The 17033-nt window shown below is 50.4% G+C and overlaps 1 protein-coding gene across 1 annotated transcript in view; it reads right to left on the bottom strand.

Annotated features, from left to right (window-relative positions):
* The window catches only part of AGBL1 (AGBL carboxypeptidase 1), a 226078-nt gene that overhangs the window by 167245 nt on the left and 41800 nt on the right, over window positions 1–17033 (bottom strand). Inside the window, exons 6-9 of the mRNA XM_059678428.1 lie at window positions 11483–11520; window positions 3506–3714; window positions 2719–2884; window positions 2008–2075 (exon numbers count right to left, since the gene is read on the bottom strand). Coding sequence (XP_059534411.1) covers window positions 2008–2075; window positions 2719–2884; window positions 3506–3714; window positions 11483–11520 — 481 coding nt within the window. The remainder of the gene's footprint in view (window positions 1–2007; window positions 2076–2718; window positions 2885–3505; window positions 3715–11482; window positions 11521–17033) is intronic.

Genomic DNA, 17033 nt, shown 5'->3' with positions numbered 1-17033 from the left:
TTATCCCCTCAGGCCCTCCTGGCCTCCACCATCTGGCCCAGGCTGGCACCCACGGCAACACAGCCGGGCAAGCGCTGGAAGTGGGGTCGGAGTGAAGAGAGGCTCGGGCCACAGCTGGTCCTTGCCCGTCAGATACACGAGTGGCTGCCACTCTTCATTAGATGGCCAGTCCTCCGGGAGCGGGCGTGAGGGGGAGGGGAAGGTGGCATTGATGGATGGCTGCGGCAGCACGGCATTATTCAAATAATGCGGCGCGGACTCCGAGTCCCGCACTGCCTAGCTACAGCAAAGAACCAATTTTCCACCGATGACTTCAGAAATGATTCTATTCATCAGTGAGACCCGGAGAACACCGGAGTGTCAATGGCAGCCTTCACCTGCGGACCTGGCTAAGAGGGGGTCCTTATAGGTCAGCTACTGTCATCAGCAAGGTGAGTGATCACTATATAGAGAACTCGGAAAGCCTCCTTCTCTTTAAAGAGACAGGTAGGCAGGCCAATAGGTAAGAAAAAAGAAAGGGAGGTAGGAGGGATGGATGGATGGATGGATGGATGGATGGATGGATGGATGGATGGATGGATGGACAGATGCATAGATGGATGGATAGATGGATAGATAGATAGATAGATAGATAGATAGATAGATAGATAGATAGATGCATAGATGGGTAGATAGATAGAGGTATGGATGGATGGATGGATGGATGGATAAATAGATGGATGGATGGATGGATGGATGGATGGATGGATGGATGGATGGATGGACAGATGCATAGATGGATGGATAGATGGATAGATAGATAGATAGATAGATAGATAGATAGATAGATAGATGCATAGATAGGTAGAAGTATAGATGGATGGGATGGATGGACAGATGGATAGATAGATAGATAGATAGATAGATAGATAGATAGATAGATAGATGCATAGATGGGTAGATAGATAGAGGTATGGATGGATGGATGGATAAATAGATGCATAGATGGATGGATGGATGGATGGATGGAAAGATAGATGCATAGATACATAGATAGATAGACAGATAGATGATAGATAGAGGCATAGATGGATGGATAGATGGGTAGATAGGTACATAGATAGATAGATACAAAGAAAGATAGATGCATCAATAGATAGATGGATGGGTAAGTAGATAGATGCATAGATAGATAGATAGATAGATAGATAGATAGATAGATAGATAGATAATTTTTAAATCCAGGTTTTATATCCAGGAATGTCTTAAAAGGTAGCATTTACTTCTCAGTCTTATTTTGAGGATGACAAAATTAATGAACTATCACTTGAAGGGCTTGTCCAAGTTAAAGTCTACCAACACAAACAAAGACAGAATTAATAACCCTAGATAACGTTACCATTACTACAGAGCAGTAGTTCTCTAGTCAGGGGTGATTTTGCTCCACAAGGGACATTGGGTCCTTCCTGGAGACATTTTTGGTTCATGATGGGGGAGGGAGGGAGGGGGGACGGGGGCGGGGGCGGGTGCCATCTAGTGGGTGGAGGCCAGGGATGCTGCTAAACATCAGACACTGCCCAGAACAGCCCTCTCAACAAAGAACTGTCCAGTCACATGCCAATAGCACCACAATTTAGAGATACTTTCCTAGTCTGGCCGACGTGGCTCAGTGGTTGAGCGTCAACCCAGGAACCAGGAGGTTTTGGTTTGATTCCCTGTCAGGGCACATGCCCCGGTTGCTGGCTTGATCCCCAGTAGGGGGCCTGCAGGAGGCAGCTGATCCATGATGTTTCTATCTCTCTCTCCCTCTCCCTTCCTCTCTGAAATCAATAACTATATATATATATATTTTTAAAAAAAGAACAGCAGCTGTCATTTATTGAGCAAACCAATATGCCAGGCACTGGGAAGAAAGACAAAAGTAAGTCCTTAAAATTCACGCTGGTATTAGCTGATGACCAGCAGTGATATCTTCCCTGGTCCGCCGTGAACATGGGGATCGCTAGAAGCAAGGGCTGGTGTACCTACTTCCTCTTTCGCATCTTCAGAATCGGAGTCTCTGTCCTCTTCTTCGTCACCATCATCTTCGAAGTCCTCTGGGTGGGGAAAGGGAGGGGAAGTGGGTGAGGCTCGCCCTTTGTCCCGGGTTTGGATCAGCATGTCTTCCCCTGACGAATCAGGAGCTCACGATGGAGGGCACGCGACCCCCACGCATCCCAGGGCTCACTCAAGGCCTGTGAGACTGTGAGCAGTGCTGGGTGTTTACACTGCTGTCCCACTCATTTTATTCTGCACTCATTTTGCAGAATAAAATGACACTGGCATACCATTCTGGCTTCCCTCACCCTTGCCAAAGGTTAGAAGTCACCTCCATGCAAAATGTGTTGCACTGTGATCGACTCCCTAATTTTGATATGAAGGAGCTTCTTTGAAACACAAGTCCATAGACACAGCCAGTGGAAATGTATCGATTCCAGCCCGGCCGGCGTGGCTCAGTGGTTGAGCGTCAACCTCTGAACCAGGAGGTCACAGTTCGATTCCGGGTCAGGGCACATGCCTGGGTTGCGGGCTTGATCCCCAGTAGGGGGCGTGCAGGAGGCAGCCGATCCATGATTCTCTCTCATCATGGATGTTCCCATCTTTTCTCTCCCTCTCCCTTCTTCGCTGAAATCAATACAAATATCTTTAAAAAATAAATAAAAACTCGCTGTAAAGCTCACAGACACCCACTTACTTTACCTTCAGCGAGAAGGCGAGGGGGTTCCGACGGGTGGTGCCCGGGGGCGGGGAAGGCGTAGGCACTGCTGGCCGTGACCAAGGGAAGGGGGCTCCTGGGGTAGCACTGCCTCAGGACCTGAAGCGCCACGGACGTGACGGGTTCCAGGCTCCTGTCCTCCAGGGAGCTCTGCACAAAGGGAAGATCGCGTCATTTTCGCCAGCGTCTGTGGAGTCCTTTTGCCACGACAGGACTCCAGGTCATGAGTGACAGGTAGGCGGCACGGGCAGTAAACACCCTCAGCGTAAGACGTCTGCTGCGAACACCGCGGTACAGAATCGTGTCTGGCACGGACACGGCTTTGGTCCAGGGCAGTGGTCGGCAAACCGCGGCTCGTGAGCCACATGCGGTTCTTTGGCCCCTTGAGTGTGGCTCTTCCACAAAATACAGGCTCTTCCACAAAATACCGACTTCTGCGCATGGGCCACAAAGTTTCACCATCATCATCACCACCATCACCATCACCATCATCACCACCATCACAATCATCATCATAACTACCACCACCATCAGCAACAGCAACATCACCATCATCACCACCATCACCATCATCATCACCATCATCACCATCATCATCATAACTACCACCACTATCACCATCATCATCACCATCATCACCACCATCACCATCATCATCATAACCACCATCACCACCATCATCACCATCAGCATCATAACCACCATCACCACCATCATCACCATCAGCATCATAACTATCTCTGCCGCAGAGGGGACTCCCGGGCTGGTTACCTGTGTGCTACTGAAGAGGATCTCCATGCCCTGAGCTGCCAGGAAGGCCTCCCTGCCAGACTGGAGGGTGGCAATGTGCTTGAGGCAGAGCAGAAGTGCCCGGCGGATCGGCAGGTAGCTGTTGGCCGTGTCGTGGCTGTGCCAGTCCTGATGCAGCCGGAGCAAGCTTGCGACGTAGCCCCTGTTCACCGCCCTGCGGCTGTTAGACTCTGAAACCAACGGGAAAAGGCGATGTCGGTCACAGGCTCCCCTGGGGGCACCGGAGACACTTGTTAATGACAAAGGGAATGGTCATAACTGTCCAGTGGAGAACACTGGCCGGTGTCACCGAATCGAGCGATTAATGTGCATCACCAAGCCCTGGCCAGGTGGCTCAGTGGGTTAGAGCATCTTCCTGATACACCAAGGTTATGGGTTCAATCCCCGGTCAGCGCACATACAAGTCAGCCAATGAATGTATGAGTAAGTGGAACAACACCTCCCTCCCTCTTTCTCTCTCTCTCTCTAAATTAAGAGAGAGAGAGAGAGAGAGAGAGAGAGAGAGAGAGAAAATACATGCTTCTAGCCGTGTTAAGGAAAGATCCCCTGAGCTGTAATCAGATACGCATGAATTTCAGCTCAAACTCCAGACCCTTCCCTCAGACCACACAAGTGCACAGGAGTGAAAGCATAACCTGAAAATTCAGTGCTTTATTCCAGAAGGGTTTTCTCATATTAATGAATCTCTCTCTCTCTCTCTCTCTCTCCCTCTCCCTCTCCCTCTCCCTCTCCCTCTCTCTTTATTCTGCTTGTTTGTCAAATTCTAAATGGTCAGGCCTGACGAAGCCCCTCTGAGATTTTTGACCCATTTCTTCAGTTGGTTTTCCTTTTTAATTTTTTTTTTTTATGCTTTTCAAGATTTCATTCAGCTAGGACCCTGCCCTGAGAGAGATGAGCTTTATTCACTCGTGGCCTGTTGGGGGAAGGTTTCCATCGCCTTCATTCCTCCTTGAATGAATTATTCTGCTGCATCAGAAACCTCTCTCTCCTGGGCCAGTCCCGGCCACAACGCGCTCCGAGCTCTTTGCCGCCTACGTGAGGTCCAGCCTGCCCAGTAGCTGATGTTTAAAAGAAAACGGAAGATTAAGTGGGAGGTATTAAAGCAGCGGTTCTCAACCTGTGGGTCGCGACCCCTTTGGCGGTCAAACGACCCTTTCACAGGGGTCGCCTAAGACCATCCTGCCTATCAGATATTTAGATGACGATTCATCACAGTAGCAACATGACAGTGATGAAGTAGCAACGAAAATAATGTTATGGTTGGGTCACCACATGAGGAACTGTATTTAAAGGGCCAGAAGGTTGAGAACCACTGTATTAAAGGGAAGAATCGCCCCCTGAGAACATGCCAGATTGGCTAAAACAGTGCCTGGAGGTGCCACGTGGGAGATGAAGGACTTTTGTTTTTATCTGTGTAAGGGCACGTTCTATCCTAACGACCTTCAGACTTTTTGGAAGGATGAGGGGGACGATGGGGGAAACAAATCTTTAAGTATCTCAGAGGGGAAAAAAAGACAAACAAAACCCTTATCAAATCCCAGTGACTTTATTCATGATTTCCTGTTAATCCTCAGTAAGCGGTCATGTTTACTAACGTCGGAAATAGCCATCCCACCCCCCACCTCCCCATCACCTTACATCAGTCGATCTTTCTCTAGGAATAGCTTGGAGAGTTTTGCTAAGCCCATACTTATCTGAAACCTGACAAGAGGACCTGCATCGCACGGAGGGAGAGCGAATATAAATAGAGAAGAGGCAAAGGGTGGATGAAATGAGGGTCACTGGGGTCAGCAACGTGGAAGATTCTAGAAAATTAGGGAGGAACACACGACTTCTCTGTGGGAGCCCAAAGAGCGAGGGAAAATGGGAGGTTCCCGGCACTGTTTGGGGTGAGCTGGAAGATTGGGGGTGGGCAAGGGTTCCAGGACCCCAACCCTCTTTAGAACAGACCAGCGGTACTTTGGTTTAGTAAGGTTTACCTTCCTGCTAAAACTTTCTAGGGGGGGAAATCCTGTTTCTTCATATTTTTTTAATATATTTTTTTTATTGATGACAGAGAAGAAGACAGAGGGAGAGAGTTAGAAACATCCATGATGAGAGAGAATCATGGATCGGCTGCCTCCTGCACGCCCCCTACTGGGGATCGAGCCCGCAACCCAGGCACGTGCCCTGGCCCGGAATGGAACTGTGACCTCCTGGTTCAGAGGTCGACGCTCAACCACTGAGTCTCGCCGGCTTGGACGCCTGTGTCAGTCTTGCCGGTTAACGTTGGAAGACATCGGTTGCCCTGCACAGTGTGAAGGACTGTGCCCGGTGTGGCCACAGTTGGGATCCTCCGTCTCTCGGGCGTCAGCATGGTGACCGCTGTGCAAACACGGGTCTCCACCGTGTCGTAGCCTTCCAGAGACTCTGCGAGAGGTCTGAGCTGTTAGCCAACACACGCCACCTCATACGTGACCCCGGGCCTCCCCCAGCACAGCCACACTGTTGTCAAAGCAACACCGTGGCTCAGACTTGCAGATAGAGCTGGGCGAGCTGGTGCTGGTGACCACGACAGCACGCGGCTTGGGTGTAAGAACCAGGATTGCTGCAATCTTGTAGCAATTTTTTAAAAATGATTTTTTTAAAATATATTTTATTGGTATTTTACAGAGAGGAAGGGAGAGAGTTAGAAACATCAATGAGAGGAAAACATCGATCAACTGCCTCCTGCACACCCCCTACTGGGGATGTGCCCGCAACCAAGGTACATGCCCTTGACCGGAATCGAACCTGGGACCCTTCAGTCCGCAGGCCGACGCTCTGTCCGCTGAGCCAAACCGGTTCCGGCTAAAAGATTTTTTAAATGGATGGTTAGCGAGAGAGGAAGAGAGGGGGAGAGAGAGAGAAACAAACATCACGTGAAAGTGAAATGTGGATCGGCTGCCTCCTGCAGGCCTCCCACTAGGGATGGAGCCTGCAACCCGGGCACGGGCCCTGACTGCGAATCGAACCGGCAAGCCTTCGGCACACGAGACAACGGGCAAACGAACTGAGCAACACCGGCAGAGCTTCTGGCAATGTTTTACGTGGCCAAGTTCTGTGTCCACGGCTCTGCCTGGGGGGTCTCTGAATGCCCCGGCCATCCTGCCAGCCCCTCTGACCCCCACTGGAACCTGACCTTCCTCGTCTAATCAGGTCCTGTTTCATGAGGCACCTTAGTCCCAAGGGACTGCAGAGTTATCGGAGTGGGGCTCCAGGATGAATACATGTTGCATCCTTTATTCTGAGTCACATTTCACAAACTCCTCATCAGGGCCTCATAGTGAAAGAGAAACACGTCTTCCAAACCGCCTAGAAGATGCACCTGCCCGTCTTTTTCTTTTTTTCAGGGAGGAAGGGAGAGGAAGAGAGAGATAGAATCATCAGTGATGAGAGAGAATCATGGATCGGCTGCCTCCTGCACGCCCCCTACTGGGGATCGAGCCTGCAAACTGGGCATGTGCCCTGACCGGGGATCGAGCCATGACCTTCTGGTTCATAGGTTGACGCTCAACCATTGAGCCCCCCCGCTGGGCCACGGTCTGTAATTAAACATCACGCTCCATGGTCACCGAGGGTGCTCTAACACACAGACATTTTCTCTCCCACTCCCCACCCTCCCGCCCGCTTCCTCCAGGAAACAGTTCATGAGGCATATTATGGGAGGGGAGGAGGATGCGTGTGGACGGTGGGAAGGCAGACGGGCTGTCAGTGCTGCCTTTGACCTTGGCCGTGAAGGTCAGGAAGATGCAGGTTATCCCAAAGGTGAGAGGGAGCTGGGGAAAGGTAACTGCAAGACTTGGGGCCGTTTACCTGAGGCAGCACCCCCCCCCCAAAAGCTGCTGCTGGAAGCCTCCCAAGTCCTTTCTAATCCTGCTAACCTCCTCGGGAGCACAACCAATTCCAGAGGCTCCTCCAGCCCCCAGGCTCCAGGCACCCGCCGCCTCCCCACTCCCTTAAATAATGGCTGAGCCAATGCCTCTGAGACCGTCATCTGCTAATTTCCTTCAAGACAGGCTAGCTGCTCACGCTGGGAAGCGCAGATAGTGTGGAATGGCAAATGCGGGCAAAATTAGATTAAAATAACCTCCTGATAAACAAATGACTCGCCTCCAATAAATATTGGACTCGCGTGGCCCAGATAACTAAAAGAACAGCGCCACCACCTGGCAGCGAGAGGAACTGCAAGGCCTGTACCAGTCAGCCCACCCAACCACGGGGTCTACAGAGGGGAAGCATGGGGGATGGTGGTATTCTTTTAGCTTACACTTTTAAAAATATTTTATGGCCCGGCCGGCGTGGCTCAGTGGTTGAGCATCCACCTATGAACCAGGAGGTCAGGGTTCGATTCCCGGTCAGGGCGCTTGCCCGGGTTGTGGGCTCGATCCCCAGTAGGGGGCGTGCAGGAGGCAGCCGATCCATGATTCTCTCTCATCACTGATGTTTCTTTCTCTCTCTCTCCCTTTCCCTTCCTCTCTGACATCAATAAAAACATATTTTTTAAAATACTTGATGTACTTACGCAAAAGACAAAAGAAAAATATTTGGTGGGGAAGTCAGAACTTTAAAGCCAAGGGGAAAAAAGTCATGTTCCAAGTTGAGCGGGGCTGGTAATATAGAAACTATGATTCTTCCCGCCCCCGTTCCCTTTCTCTCCATCCATTCCATCATCGCCAACCTCATCTGATGCTGCTAAGCCTCATGGCAGAGACTGGGCCCTGGCACAGCCACCTGGCGATGGGGCGCCTCCTCCTGGTCCCATTCAGACGTTTATATGGGGCGGACGCTCTTTTCTAAAGAACTAAATGACAGCCCGGCCGGTGTAGCTCAGTGGTTGAGCATTGACCTATGAACCAGGAGGTCACGGTTCGATTCCAGTCGGGGCACATGCCCGGGTTGCAGGCTCGATCCCCAGTAGGGGGCGTGCAGGAGGCAGCGGATCCATGATTCTCTCACATCACTGATGTTTCCATCTCTCTCTCTCCCTTCCTCTTTGAAATCAATACAAATATATTTTAAATAGAGAGAACGAGCCCTAACCGGTTTGGCTCAGTGGATAGAGCGTCGGCCTGCGGACTGAAGGGTCCTGGGTTTGATTCCGGTCAAGGGCATGTACCTTGGTTGCGGGCACATCCCCAGTAGGAGGTGTGCAGGAGGCAGCTGATCGATGCTTCTCTCTCATCGATGTGTCTAACTCTCTATCCCTTTCCCTTCCTCTCTGTAAAGAAAAAAAAAAGAGAGAGAGAGAGAACGAAAAAACTAAATGACAGATGCTCCGGCCCCCCAAATCCTTCTAATACTTAGAAAGTATTTATTTAGCTTCCTCTCAGCTTTGGGTCTTATCTTCTTTAAGCTAAAGAACAAACAAACAGAACAAAACCCTAACCCTCGTTCATCTCCTTCTGGCACACACAGGGCTCAGGCCCCAGAGCCTGGTGGGTAAATTCTGCCGCCCCCATGCTGGGTGCATGGCCTCGGCTTCCCAAACCTCAGTCCCCTCACCTGTAAAATGGGGTGGTCACCAAGCCTCCGTCACAGACCGGATGCCGGTGCCGTGGCTGACATCCGAGGAGCCCAATAAACAGCAGACGCTGCGCTGTCAGGTCTGCCCCACCCCGTGATGGATGGAGCCTGCGATTCCGCATTTGCACAAAGTCGACCGCGTCTCGTCTGCCTGCCAAGCTTCCCATTAGCTCTCTTGCATCGCTGCCTCCCTCCGCTCTCCTGTCTCCCTTCCTTCACTAACCTACTTTCCTATTCCCAGCACTCCCCCCACGCACGCCCCAACTTCTGCAAACTTCCAGGCGCCTCTAACTGCCGTGGACGGAAAGACCCACGCGCCAACCTGACGAGCTCGGGGAGGCCTGGGTGGCGGCCTTTGCGAACTCACAGACCTAAAGTCACCACGGAGGACGGTCTGAAACTAAAACTGTAACTGAGAGCAGTGTATGGTGGGTAGCCATGTCCCAGGCCGGTATCTTTCCTGGCAAAGGTCCATTTTTACCTTAACGGAGCCTATTGTCTCTTTGCCTCTACGATGACATATCCTTGGAATGTCAAAGGGATTTTCCCTTTTTTTCCAGACCCCTCAAAGCACAGGCCCTTTGAAGACCCCCAACCTCTGCACACCCATAGGCCTTTGCAAACCCCCAGCCTCTGCACACCTACAGGCCTTTGCAAACCCCCAGCCTCTGCACACCCATAGGCCTTTGCAAACCCCCAGCCTTTGCATACCCACAGGCCTTTGCAAATCTCCAGCCCGCTCACCTGTACACTGCCCATTTGGCATCACCCTTTGGCCGACTTCCCATGTAACCTTTGTCCTTCCACCCACTACCAGCAGCTGGCCTATGGGGGGGCAGAGCAGATGTTTGTGGGTGCCCTGCTGCTCCCCCACGCTGCCGGCTGGATCGGAACCAACGCTCATGTAGGATTCCACCCTGTCTCTGCTGAATGGGCTCAATGGGTGAGAGGCCGCCGGAACCCACAGACTGTCCGGTTACAGAAGCGCTGTGTGTTGCGTGGCTTTCTCTGGGCTCAGAGCTGACAGAGATGTATGTTTTGGGGGAGGGGGAGGTGCTTGTATTTTTATTTATTTATAAGTTTTATTAAAGTTCACTTCTTACCCACAGGCCCTGAGCTCCCTACAGAGAAACAAATATTACAATCGCAGCAGCTGGTTTCCAAGCTGCCAAATTAAAATAGATGAAGAGGTGAGGAGGGGGAGATAAAACCGCTCCGCGAGGCGGCTTCGCTCCCAAGTGCACGGGGCCGTCTATCACACCGCACACGTGGAGCCGGCTCCCAGCACAATTAGACGCGGGCCCCCCGGCGAGAAAAACGATCCTCAAATTATTCAGACGCCACCACGACCCCGAGCTACTCTTTGAGGTGACTCGAGTAATTGAGAACAGACCCAACCTCTTCCTATCGATTTGTTTTCGGCATCTACACTGTCCGAGCAATTTCTGACCCCCCGCCCCACCTGCCCAAGAATACAGACCCGGGTTGGGAACCAAACACAAGAATCCTGCTTATGCCTGGCCACCGGCGTGGCTCCCTGGTTGAGCGTCAACCTATGAACCAGGAGGTCTCGGTTCAATTCCCCGTCAGGGCACATGTCCCTGTTGCAACCTCCATCCCCAGTAGCAGGCCTGTGGGAGGCAGCCAATCACGTGTTCTCTCTCATCATTGATGTTTCTCTCTCTCTCTCCCTCTCTCTCTTCCTCTCGGAAACCAATCCTATATAATAAAAGGCTAATATGCAAATTGACCAAACGGCAGAATGACCAGTCGCTATGACGCTCACTGACCACCAGGGGGCAGACGCTCAATGCAGGAGCACCGCTCAGCCAGAAGCCGGGATCATGGCTGGTGAGCGCAGCGGGGGTGGTGGGAGCCTCTCCTGCCTCCGCAGCAGCGCTAAGGATGTCCTAGTGACGGCTTAGGCCTGCGGAGGGTGGGCACAGGCTGGGCTGAGGGAACCTCATCTCCCCGAGTGCACGAATTTCGTGCACCAGGCCTCTAGTAAATATAATAATAATAATAAAACAATCCTGCTTCTCCCCCACTGTCAGAACCTTTTCTTCTCCAGGACAATCCCACTGGGACTGGAGTTTGTTCCAACAGTCCTCACGGGCAGCTAAGAAATCCGCAGGTCCCCACAGACAATGCTCTCCCTTTAGAACCAACCGCCTTACTGGCATCATGTACAGGCACGCCCCGGGGGAGGGAGGTCAGCTCTCTCTGCAGCCGTGAGCTTGGAAGGGCCCTAACATTCTCCATCGCACCCCGAAGACCCCAGGAATGGCCCTGTTGCCCTCTAGGGGGGAAACGAGCCACCACGCAGACAGAAGGGCACCTTGCCCTGAACTCAGAGGGGGAAAGGGAGAGCCCCCTTTCAGGGGAGGTGCTTACTGGATTTCAGCAAGGCCGCCAGAACCTCCGTGGCTGCCCTGGGGAGAGAGAGAGAAAGGGGGAGACATCAGTGCCCAGACCACGGAATCCCACAGCCCACAGGCGTGGCTGCCTCCTACCGGCCTCGCGGTGAACCAGGGGGCGGGCACCCTGCCGTGCTACCGCCGGCCACCGCAGAGGCGAAAACACAGAGATGGCACGGAGTGGCCCGTCCATCTCGCAGATGGGTTGCAGGAGTCCCCTCCCCCTCTTGCCTCCCCCCTTCCACCAAGGCCCCCACACGGAGCGCCTCCTTTTCCTGCGGCTCCTTCCCCACCAGGACTCTCCATTTATCCCAGAGTCCAGGGGACTCTGAAGGATGAGGGGGGAGGGGGACCCCGAGGCAGAGGGAGCACCGTGAGCACTTTTTTCTTCTAAGTATATTTTTTTTATTGATTTCAGAGAGAGGAAGAGAGAGAGAGAGAGAGAGAGAGAGAGAGAGAGAGAGAGAGAGAGAAACATCAATGATGAGAGAAAATCACTGATCAGCTGCCTCCTGCACACCCCCTACTAGGGATCGAGCCCAAAACCTGGGCATGTGCCCTGACTGGGAATCGAACCCTGACCTCCTGGTTCCTAGGTCGATGCTCAACCACTGAGCCATGCCAGCCGGGCCACTTTTTGAAATATGCCCGGCCCCAGACACACTCCACTGTTTCTGAAACTCCCACAGATTGGGAAGCGAGGCTGGTTCCTTAGGGTAGAAGATGGTTATGGGGTGGTTTTCCTTCCAAACTGTTTTCGCAGTCTCTGCGGCGACAACAGACGTGTAGACTAAAAATGCCTCCGGTCTGTGTTTCAGCGACCTTTCTGTCTGCCCGCTCCCCCAACCCCCACCCCAGATTCTGAAGATTGCAGAGCAGGTCAAAGAGGCTGGATGAGTCCAGCTGGTGTGGCTCAGTGGTTGAGCATCGACCTAAGAACCAGGAGGTCATGGTTCAATTCCCAGTCAGGGCACATGCCCGGTTGTGGGCTCCATCCCCAGTGTGGGGCTTGCAGGAGGCAGCCAATCCATGATTCTCTCTCATCCTGGATGTTTCTCTCTCTCTCCCTCTCCCTTCTTCTCTCTAAAATTAATAAAAATATTTTTTAAAAAACAAAACTTTCCTCTACTTAGAGATGCAGAGATAAAGAAGAGAGATGATTTGAAAAATGTCATAGCCCCCCAATATCTCACAGGTGAGATATTTGTTGACCCATAGACAAGTCCACAGTAGTTCAGACACCTGTAGACTGGGCTACGCCAATGTCTTATTAAAATGATGCCAGCCAAGTAGATCGAGATGGTAATATTAGATATGCATGTTTTAATCATGTGTAAGTATTCATACGCGCTCTGCATAATTGAGAATATATTTTAATCTGCTTTTCATTATTTATAGTAGTATCATTGCACATATTATACCATTATTATGTGCCATGCACTTTTAATATAAAAGTTTGATTAAGAAGACTATTTTTCCCCCCCTAATTTAAAGAATCCATGATTCCGTGAGGCAACACCATATGGGAGCTAATGAGAAAATTGGTGGCTATTACTCTAGAAAAATAATATAATGGAGCTAAAATGTGCTATAAAAAAAAAACACCTTTAAACATCAAAGCAAGAAAATGATCTCAGCTTCCCGGGTCTGAAATATGGGTAATTTTTAAATCACTCTTGTCAAAAAAAAAAATACACCATCGGTGACATAAATGAGGTGCTAAAGACCAAGTGGACCTGGGAAAGATAGTCTTTCTTATAATATTTTGAAATCGAGAGAGAGAGTTCATTAAAAAAAAAAGAAAGAAAGAAACTGAAGTCTCCGATCCATCCATGTAATGACACCGGTTCTCCTTTGCTTATGCATGCCGTCGCCTAAAGTAAATCCAAGCCCCGGGGAGGCTTTTAAAAATAAAGACGTGAAAAAGGAAATGGTTTGACAAGCCTCCCGAAACCCTGCATCTGGACCTTCCGGCCACCAAGTCCACAAAGGGAGACGCAGGGCATTTGCATGGGAAACGGGTTTTACAGAATAATCCCTCCTCGGGAAGGGAAGCCAGGCCCCAGGGGAGGTCATCTCTGCTCCGTGATAAACACAACCACCACGTCCTGGCTCTTGCCAAGAGAGCTGTTCTGCAAACTCCCGAGGATGCTGGAATCGCCAGGCTTATTTTAACAGCCCCACTGATAGGATTAGATGGTTTAAAGGGCAGATGACTTTGCGAGGGTGGGCTTCCTATATTTAATAGAGTGTTTGTTGATAAACAAAATTAGAATCTTTTTGGGTTTTTTTAGTTATATTTTTATTCATTTCAGAGAGGAAGGGAGAGGGAGAGAGAGAAAAAAAACATCAATGATGAGAGAGAATCATGGATCGGCTGCCTCCTGCAAGCCCCCTACTGGGGATGGAGCTTGCAACCCAGGCATGTGCCCTTGACGGGGAATCAAACCGTGACCTCCTGGTTCATAGGTGGATGCTCAACCACTGAGCTATGCTGGCAGGGCTTAAAATTAGAATTAAATAACACAAATGATGAGAAATAATTTTCCTGGCCAACATTAGACAAATGTTTAAGACTTTCCCAGGGAGGCGATAATCTTTTATGTGGCCAAACCTTCCGCCTCTGCATTCATTAGACAGGTGTGCTGAATTCATCACTTGGAGGAGAAAACAAAATAAGTTAGCTGTTGAGTAACCTCACAATTTCCATAACTCGCATCATGCACGAAAGAACAATGAGCTTGGTCCCCTAAGCAGTGGTCGGCAAACTCATTAGTCAACAGAGCCAAATACCAACAGTACAACGACTGAAATTTCTTTTGAGAGCCAAGTTTTTTTAAACTTAAACTATACAGGTAGGGACATTGTTATTCACTTAAGTAGGGTACTCCTAAGGCTTAGGAAGAGCCACACTCAAGGGGCCAAAGAGCCGCATGTGGCTCGAGAGCTGCAGTTTGCCGACCACGGCCCTAAAGAATGGGAAGTTAGCCCGGCCAGCGTGGCTCAGTGGTTGAGCTTCGATCTATGAACCAGGAGGTCACGGGTTGGATTCCCAGTCAGGGCACATGCCAGGGCAGTGGGCTGGAACCCCAGTGTGGGGCGTGCAGGAGGCAGCCTGTCAATGATTCTCTCTCATCATTGATGTTTCTTTTTTTTTTTTCCTCATCCTTGATGTTTCTATCTCCCTCTCCCTTCCACCCTGAAATCAATAAAAAAAATATATACATTTTTATAAAACCACCTGGACAGAAACCATATCTACTTCCAATCACCACCCAGCCCCAAAGCCGGCTCAGCACCCAGCCTCGGGTACGTGGGATGGAAGAATGAAGCCGTCAGTGAAAGCGACATTTAAAGACGCTCGTAGATCAAGCAGGGAAGTGAATCACTCATGCTTAGTGACTATAATAAAGAATAAATTTATTCCCATCGTAAAATAACGTCTACACGTGGAAGGGAATATGTCAAAGGCAGTGTATTTGTATCAGGTTCGGCAGAAAGGCCTAAGTGACAAATTACAGAAACACAGACAGCGTTCTTTATATACGTCTATCGCCTGGGGCCCTGCAGGCTTTTTTCTTTCACGCCTTATTTTGACGGAGTGGGGACCATGATGAAAAACAAAATCATATCCACCCAACAACTCACTCCAGCCTTTGCCAGCAACTCTCATCAGAATGAATATTCATTAAATACTACGTGGGCGAGCATGTATCCCCATCAAACAAAATTCAGGAAGGCAACATTTGGGTTCTCCAAACACCGGGGGGGGGGGGGGGGGAAGAAGATAATAAATTGAATTTCTTAAAAAGCTTATTATCTTTGTGTTCCTCTATAACTATACAAACATCTCATGATAACACGATACCTTAAGACAGTGGTTCTCAACCTTCTGGCCCTTTAAATACAGTTCCTCATGTTGTGACCCAACCATAAAATTATTTTCGTGGCTACTTCATCACTGTCATGTTGCCACTGTGATGAATCGTCATGTAAATATCTGATATGCAGGATGGTCTTAGGCGACCCCTGTGAAAGGGGCGTTCGACCGCCAAAGGGATCGCGACCCACAGGTTGAGAACCACTGCCTTAAGCGATATATCTTAATATCTTAAGAGATGGATGCCAGCCCGGCTGGTGTGGCTCAGTGGTTGAGCGTCGACCTATAAACCAGGAGGTCACGGTTCGATTCCTGGTCAGGGCACATGCCCGGGGTTGTGGGCTCCATCCCCAGTGTGGGGCGTGCAGGAGGCAGCCCATCCATGATTCTCTCTCATCATTGATGTTTCTCTCTCTCCCTCTCCCTTCCTCTCTGAAATTAATACAAATATATATTTGTGTATATATTTGTATATTCCGGAGAGAGAGAGAGAGAGGGAGAGAGAATAAAAAAAGAAATGGATGCCAGTGTGTGGGTGAGGCCATTGGAAGCTGTCATACCCGAGGCTACCAACAGAGGGCGGTGGGCTGCACCTGTGCTCAGGGTGAGTGGGCTGTGGCCATCTGGAACTGCCTTCTCCTTTCCCTGCCTCGCAGATTCTTCATCTTGTTTCCGAAACACCGCTCTCCCCCATTGCTGTCGCCTGCCCGTTGCCCACGCTCCCTCCTAGCCTTTACGATTATAACTCTGCCGCTGCATTATTGCACTTCATAATGGCGCCCTGTAATTGGAGGGCCTATTGGTAACTCCGTAAGGCATCTGGGGAGGGAGTCGTCTGGCCGGAACCTGCCCCATGAAATGGGACTGTGTTAGGTGTGATGGTGATGACTGTGCTTAGGGTGGGCCATTTCCAGAGACAGATCACCCGGGCCTCGAGGAACACGGCGGCCGGGGGCTGCCTCTCTCCATTCCCGAGCCCTCCCTGGCTCGAGTAAAACCGTCCACGGCACATGTTTTATTTATTTATTCGAGTCGTTGAATCGTTGCTGCTTTTAGCTATTGAGCGGAGAAAGGCCATCGTATGGCAGCGTGGTGTGGGGAAACGGACTTGGACAGTCTCACAGGAGAACGGAATCTCACTTCAGCTTCCACCTGCTGCTTGTGCACATTTCGGGAAATCCCCCCTTTTGGACTCAAAGTCTCCATCTATCACGTCAACGTATCGGAAGGGGTGCCTCCGATAAAGATTCTAGGGAAATTAAAGGATTACTGCTGCCCAGGCCGGTGTGGCTCGGTGGATGAGAGCATCAGCCCTCGGACTGAAGGGTCCTGGGTTGGGTTCCGGTCAAGGGCACGTGCCTCGGTTGCAGGCTGGATCCCTGACCCTGGTCGGGCCACGTGCGGGAGGCAACCCATCAATGTGTCTCTCTCACATCGATGTTTCTCCCTCTCTCTCTGTCTCTTCCCCATCCTTCCCCTCTCTAAGAATCAATGGAGAAATATCCTCGGGTGAGGATTAACAACAACAAAAACTAACAAAGAAAAAGAAATCTACCGCCATTCACGGAGTGTAAAATTGTTTTACCCTTTCAAAAGAGGTGGAGGAGTATTAAAATAACCAAACTGGGAGACAGGAATGAGAATATCC

The sequence above is a fragment of the Myotis daubentonii genome, chromosome 21 (genome assembly GCF_963259705.1).
Source record: "Myotis daubentonii chromosome 21, mMyoDau2.1, whole genome shotgun sequence".
Taxonomy (NCBI): Eukaryota; Metazoa; Chordata; class Mammalia; order Chiroptera; family Vespertilionidae; genus Myotis; species Myotis daubentonii.
The sequence above is the reverse complement of the archived record's forward strand: the minus strand, read 5'-3'. Positions and strand labels throughout refer to the sequence as shown.